The sequence below is a fragment of the Mus caroli genome, chromosome 9 (assembly GCF_900094665.2).
Source record: "Mus caroli chromosome 9, CAROLI_EIJ_v1.1, whole genome shotgun sequence".
Taxonomy (NCBI): Eukaryota; Metazoa; Chordata; class Mammalia; order Rodentia; family Muridae; genus Mus; species Mus caroli.
The window spans coordinates 109,198,898-109,206,107 of record NC_034578.1 but is presented as its reverse complement, the minus strand read 5'-3'; the positions used below and the strand labels follow the sequence as shown (position 1 = coordinate 109,206,107).

Below are 7,210 nucleotides of genomic sequence, written 5' to 3'. Positions count from 1 at the left end.
GCCACTGTCAGCTGGGGATCTGCTGCAGTGAGGGTCCCATGCGGCCACTGTCAGCTGGGGATCTGCTGCAGTGGGGGGGTCCCATGCAGCCACTGTCAGCTGGGGATCTGCTGCAGTGGGGGGGTCCCGTGCAGCCACTGTCAGCTGGGGATCTGCTGCAGTGAGGGTCCCATGCGGCCACTGTCAGCCACGGTATCTGCTGCAGTGAGGGTCCCATGCAGCCACTGTCAGCCACGGTATCTGCTGCTGGTGTTCACTTATGTTGATGGACAGTGGGAGCTTTCCAGTTTGCAGCGTTACACAAGAAGCTGCTGTGGATGTTCGTTTCTCCCACAGTGGAGTAGTAGGGTCATGGAACTGCATGCATACGCAGATGTTCGCTTGCTTGCAAAGACAAGGTCTCTGTGACGCTCAAGGTCTCTGATGCTCAAGGTCTCTGTGATGCTCAAGGTCTCTGTGACGTTGAACATGGCCTTCAGCTCATCCTTCTCAGCTTCTCAAGGGCTGAGATTACCGGTGTACACCATGCCCAGCTTGGACTTTTCTGTTTTGTGGTGCTGAGGATCAAACCCAGGACCTTACACATGTTAGGCAAACATTCCACCATCACACACACACACACACACACACACACACACACATGCACACGTGTGAGGCCTGATGACAACCTCTAGTAGTGGTCTTTTTGAACCATAAACCTTGTGTTTTGAAACTTAATATCTCACTGGCCTGGATCTTACAGAGTGTCCTAGGCTGTCTGGCCAGTGCATCCTTAAATCTGCCTTTCTCTGCCTCCCCAGTACTGGGATCACAAACCTGTATGTGCCACTAGGTTTGTTTTTAAACATGGGGACTGGGGATCAAACTCAGGGCCACCTGCTTGTACAACAAGCACTTTTACAGGCAGAGCTAACTCCAGCCACTGCTCTGACCCAGACACACACTCCTCTCTCACCCTCTGTCTTAGTCAGGGTTTCTATTCCTGCACAAACATCATGACCAAGAAGCAAGTTGGGAAGGAAAGGGTTTATTCAGCTTACATTTCCACATTGCTGTTCATCACTGAAAGAAGTCAGGACTGGAACTCAAGCAGGTCAGGGAGCAGGAGCTGATGCAGAGGCCATGGAGGGATGTTCTTTACTGGCTTGCTTCCCCTGGCTTGCTCAGCCTGCTCTCTTATAGAATCCAAGACTACCAGCCCAGAGATGATTCCACCCACAAGGGGCCTTTCCCCCTTGATCACTAATTGAGAAAATGCCTTACATTGGATCTCCTGGAGGCACTTCCTCAACTGAAGCTCCTTTCTCTGTGATAACTCCAGCTGTGTCAAGTTGACACAAAACTAGCCAGTACACCCTCTCTTCAACACTTGAGTGTGTGCATGCACACATGCCATGGGTTGTTTTGGAGGTCAGCAGACAAGCCCCGGGAGTTGCTTCTCTCCTGCCACGTGGCTTCTGAGCATCAACCTCAGCCTGTGAGGCTTGGCACCGAGCACGGCTGCCTGATGGACATTGCAGTGTTTCCCAGCCCCAGCTTTAACTTAAGAAGCCTCCGATCTATTGTCTTGAAACTGAATGTATTAAGTCTCTGTGTAGTCTGTGACTCTCCAGTTCTTCGCCCTGCCAAGCCCTGGTGTGGCTGTTGTGTCCTTTTCACTTTGGCCCTAACGGTGCTTAGTGGTACCTGTGGCTCTTCTCTATCTCCCCGATGCTGCCCAGTGAGCTCCTGTGCTTTGAATTCATGATCTGTGTGGGCAAATGTCTGTCCAGGTCATGTGTCCATTTTTTCATTTGGTTGTATTTTATGATTTTTGAGAATTCTTAATTCATTGTGAATTCCAGTGCTTTGCACAGTACCTTCGCAGAGTGCTCTCCCAGGCTCCTCACTGTCTGTCTGAAAGGAAGCTTCTTTGCTGATTTATTTGATTTTTAAATTGTTGTGTTTGTGTGTGGGCCTGCATGCATGTGCACTATGTGTGTGCAGTACCTGCAGAGACCAGAAGAAGGCATTGGGTTCCTCTAGAAGTGGAGTTATGGAGTTGAGAAGCCACCATGTGGGTGCTGGGAACCGAACCTCAATCCTCTGGAAGAACAGCAAGTGCTACCAGCTGCCCCGCCATCTCTCCAGCCCCAAAGGGAGGTTTTTCCTGAACGACATTTCACTGAGGTCTTCCTTCGGGAACATAAGCACTTGCTGTGTTCCTGGGGTCACACGCACCCTATCCTGTGCCTGCCTTGTGAAAGTCTACAAAGTTTTTTTTTTGTTTTTATTTTATGTGTATGTGTGAATGCTTTCATGAGTGTGCACCATGTGTGCCTGGTACCAACTGAGGCCAGAGAGGGTGTCAAATCTCCTGGAACTGGAGTTATAAGTTGCCACATGGGTGCGGAGAAAGCAAACTGTTCTTGACTGCTGGACCCCTCTACAGCCCACTGCATACAAGTTTTCTAATTTGTTTGTTTGTTTGTTTGTTTTGAGACAGGGTTTCTCTGTGTAGCCCTGGCTGTCCTGGCACTCACTCTGTAGACCAGGCTGCCCTTGAACTCAGAAATCTGCCTGCCTCTGCCTCCCAAGTGCTGGGATTAAAGGCGTGCGCGACCACCGCCCAGTAACTCAGCTCTATTTTGACTTAAAAGATTTCATGTGCTTTGGTGCTTTACCTGCACGTGTGTCTGAATGAGGGAGTCGGATCCTTTAGAACTAGAGCTACAGACAGTTGTGAGCTGCCATGTGGGTGCTGGGAACTCAGGACCTCTGGAAGAGCAGCCAGTGCTCTTAACTGCTGAGCCATCTCTCCAGGCCTTGTTTGTTTTGACTATTTGGGGGCAGTTGTTGGTGACTGAGCCCAGGGTCTCACTCATGCCGGACTTTCCCACTGACCCATGCCCCTGAACAGAACTGGTCTTTATATGTGGGAAGGGGTACACATTCAGGTTTGGGGTTTGCCTACAGACATCAAGTTATTCTTGCACAATCTGTGTCTTATAGTTGGCCACGCACATTTCAACAGCTAGTGCCATCATGTCTTGGAAGCTAACAGTTGGTTTCCAACCCTGTTTACAGAGCTGTCGTGTCAGCTTCAAGTGTTCAGCTCCTCACGGCTCGCACTGAGCAGTGTGAAAGCTGCATCCATGTTTTGTCAGACTTAGTTCTAAATAGTCTTTTAAAAATTTATTTGAAGGGGCTGGTGAGATGGCTCAGTGGGTAAGAGCACCCAACTGCTCTTCCGAGGGTCCAGAGTTCAAATCCCAGCAACCACATGGTGGCTCACAACCATCCGAAATGAGATCTGACTCCCTCTTCTGGAGTGTCTGAAGACAGCTACAGTGTACTTACATATAATAAATTAAAAAAATTTATTTTAAATTATGTGTATATGTTTATCTGTTGGGGTGGGGTGGGGTGTGTATGTTTGAGGGGGCATCCAATCGCCGGGAGTTGGAGTTGCCGGTGATTGCGAGCCACCTTGCACGGACAGGTGCTGGGAAGGGACTTGCTGTTGCAGACTGTATGCTTCGCTCTGACCTTCCTTCCTTCTCCATCAATAGAAAGAGAAACCTGGTTAATTTTTATACGTTGACTTTCCGCCTCCCCACTGCCTCCTGCAATACTGAGGACCTCATACACGCCATATCTGTGGTTTATAACTGAGCTATGCCATAGACTAGCTCCTGTGTGTATGTGTGTATGAGTACACGTGTTACTGAAAATTGTCCCCAGAGCCTCGTACACACCAGGCTCCCTATGCCACTGAGCATCCCCCCTGCCTTCCGCTCTTCACTTTATTTTAGAGTGTCCCTGATGAGTCTTCAGCCACACTGATCTTCTTCCTGCTGTAGAAGTCCGTCCAGTACATTTCAGCTTGGCCACTCTGTGCCGCAGCTGCACAGCATTCTGGGTGACTCAGCGATAACCTTCAGGGCCCTTGCCCTGTTCTTGCTGTGTCCCGTTTGAGTAGACTCTGATTGGACAGTGGTGTCCATTACAGATTTAGTTTCCTCTTTTGTTCGGTGTGGGCAGACATCACGAGCTCCACATTCTTAGGTGTGGAACACATTTTGTTCCTATAAATGCTATTTCCAGTTTGATTCTTCATGGGTTTGACTGTTCTTTGGGGGATCGTACCCCCTGTTAGCCTTGGGGCTGGCAGGGCGTAGCTCGAGGGAGAATGCTCTTGTAGAATGTGGGGAGCCCATGACCGACAGCAACACAGAAATCAGTCAGACTGGTTTTAAAGACTCAAGTTTGTTTTGTTTTGTTTTTATGTGTATACATGTTTGTCTGCACAGGCACACAGTGCCTGCAGAGGCCATAAGAGGGCCCTGGATTCCCTGTAACTGAATTTATAGATGGCTGTGTGCAGCCTGTGGGTACTGGGACAGAGATTCGGGTCTTCTGGAAGAGCAGCGAGTGCTCATAACCTGAGCTAATTCTTTCCCCGGCCGTGGGAGTTGCTTACGTGCACAGATCAGGGTAACACATGGCAGCTGCTGGCATTCAATTCCGTGGCCGCTGTTGAGCCCCATGGACTTCTTGGGATTCATCTTCCTAGCCCTGTCCCAGGGATCCACTTTGGTTCCCCATCCTCACACAGCAGGGCAGAATGAGCAGATCCAGGCTCTAGGTGGCTAGGTTTGGGAAGTGGTGGATATGTCACCGAACAGCCAGGACCCATGAGACCCGCTGAAGTGCCTCAGGAAGATGCAGGGAGCAGTAGTAATGTGTAGCTTTCTGCGTCTGGTCCTGCTCTCACCCACCGTAAGTAAGGCAAGCTGTTCTTCATAAACTTGGGGTTCTTGCCGGTAAATGATGGCTCTTGATACCAACAAGACTGGCAGTGGTCAGAGTGCCCCAGGGCACAGCACAGAGATGGTCTTACCTTGCTTCAAGTGGACTTTTCCAGTCGAGAAGAAGTATCAGGCCTCCCATCTCAGATGATCCCCAAGGTGGGACTGGAGGAGGGTTAACTGACAGGTAGCTTGGGTCTTTATGCCAGGCTAGCAGTAGGCAGCGTCTGGGGGCGGCCCAGGTCACTGAGCCCTGTGTCTGCCAAGGAGTCTGTGGCCTTTGCCGAGTTAAAGAGGACTTGGAAAGCAGTTTGAAGTGGATGGCTGTGCTGCCCTCTAGTGGCCACCTTGCAGCCGCCAGAGCACTGTAGCCAGTGGTCTTTTGCTTTGCAGCTTTTTTGTAAGGTTGGGGAAAAACAACTCTCTTTTTCCTTCTCATTTTAGGACCTTTGCACAGAACTGCCGAAACATTGAACATTTAAACCTCAATGGCTGCACAAAAATCACTGACAGGTAGGATTAAGGATGGGTCTAGGGCGAGAGTGGCCACAAGGAGACAGGTGAAAAACAAGGTTGGAAATGTCTTTAGTATGTCTGCCTCGTTTCAGCACGTGTTACAGCCTTAGCAGATTCTGTTCCAAGCTGAAACACCTGGATCTCACGTCCTGCGTGTCTGTTACCAACAGCTCTTTAAAGGGCATCAGGTGAGAGCGCTTGGCATTTGGGGGGAGGGGTCAAAAAAAAGTGGGGGCCGAGGAGGTGGCTCAGTCTGTAAGGCAATAAAGACAAGTCCCAGAGTCCACGTAGACAGCCAGTGACCTCAGGGCTGCAGTGCTGGGGAGGAGACCTGGGGCTCACTGGCCGGCCAGCGACACTGAATTGGGGCCCTCCAGCCAGGTTCACTGAGAGACTGTGAGGTAAGGGGGGGGGAAGAATGCAGGAAAAGGGGTGTAAAGCTAGGGCTGGGGAGAGGACACTGCTCCTGCAGAGGAACCGAGTTCCCAGCACCATGGCAGACGGCTAACAGTTGCCTCTAGTTTTGGGGTATGAAGCCTTTGTCTGGACACCGTGGGCCACTGCATTCAGAGACATAACCACACACACTTACAATTTAAAAGAGATTTTAAAGCTAATTATTTTTTATTATTTTTTTAAATTTATTTTTATGTGCATTTGTGTTTTGCCTGCATGTATGTCTGTGTGAGGGTGTCAGATCCTCTGGAACAGGAATTACAGACAGATGTGAGCTGCCATGTGGTTGCTGGGAATTGAACTCAGGACCTCTGGAAGAGCAGCCAGTACTCTTAACCACTGAGCCACCTCTCCAGCCCCGTTTTCTATTTTCAGTGCTATCATTTTCTTTTGATGGTGGACAAGTACAATAAATTGTAGTTAATAGTGAAAGTGTGAAATCCTTAGCAAAACTTGAGGCCCCAGAATGGCCCTTCTAACTGCACGGGGGCTCACTGAGATGTGCAGAATTTGAGGCTAGGTTAGTGTTTGATTGATTCTCTACCTTAATCTATGTCATGTTTTTTGTTTGTGAGTTCATTACAATCAATTGATTTTTGTTTTTAATTAATAACAAAAGGTGGCAAGCTACTGAGGAAGATACCTCGAAGTCAACCTCTGGCCATACGGACCATGCACCCACACATACGTGCACTTACACAGAGGACCCCTAAACCCAGTCCCAGTATGGTCAGTGCCTTGGACTGAGGCACTCCCGGTGGCTTCACTGGGTGAGGAGGAAGTGGTTCGGCCAGGCCCTGGGCTAGTCTCCTCTCTAGGTTGTTTGTGGTGTACTGAGTTCAGCACCTTCTGCAGGAGGCTGCACAGGGTGCTGTTGTTCTTTGTTCTCTCAGCGAGGGCTGCCGGAACCTGGAATATCTGAACCTCTCCTGGTGTGACCAGATCACAAAGGAAGGCATTGAGGCGCTGGTGCGGGGGTGCCGGGGTTTGAAAGCCCTGCTCCTGAGGGGTTGTACACAGGTACAGAGGTCACACATCTGGTCAGCCTGTTTTCCTTGCTGTGGTGGTCATCTTGGTGCCCGATCCATTCTCTCACCTGGATTCCATCCCTCTTTCATTGCCTCCATCCACTCAGTTAGAGGACGAAGCTCTGAAACACATTCAGAACCACTGCCACGAGCTGGTGAGCCTCAACCTGCAGTCTTGCTCAGTAAGTATGGACCAGAGCATTGGTGCGTGGCCCCACTGCCCGCCACCACACCTGTGCGCTGCCCCACTGCCCGCCACCACACCTGTGTGCGCCCCACTGCCCGCCGCACCTGTGTGCGGCCCCACTGCCCGCCACCACACCTGTGCGCTGCCCCACTGCCCGCCACCACACCTGTGCGCTGCCCCACTGCCCGCCACCACACCTGTGTGCGGCCCCACTGCCCGCCACCACACCTGTG

The 7,210-nt window shown here is 50.6% G+C and overlaps 1 protein-coding gene across 3 annotated transcripts in view; it reads left to right on the top strand.

Moving 5' to 3' along the window:
• The window catches only part of Fbxl2 (F-box and leucine rich repeat protein 2), a 40,004-nt gene that overhangs the window by 7,054 nt on the left and 25,740 nt on the right, over positions 1–7,210 (top strand). For 2 of the 3 annotated variants that reach the window (XR_003837565.1, XM_029481418.1), the window contains exons 4-7: positions 5,235–5,303; positions 5,380–5,494; positions 6,656–6,782; positions 6,898–6,972. Coding sequence is in view for 2 of the 3 variants with exons in the window: in XM_029481418.1 (XP_029337278.1) it covers positions 5,279–5,303; positions 5,380–5,494; positions 6,656–6,782; positions 6,898–6,972 (342 nt within the window). In the remaining variant the exon portion in view is untranslated. The remainder of the gene's footprint in view (positions 1–5,234; positions 5,304–5,379; positions 5,495–6,655; positions 6,783–6,897; positions 6,973–7,210) is intronic. The other variant, XM_029481420.1, reaches the window with a different exon arrangement.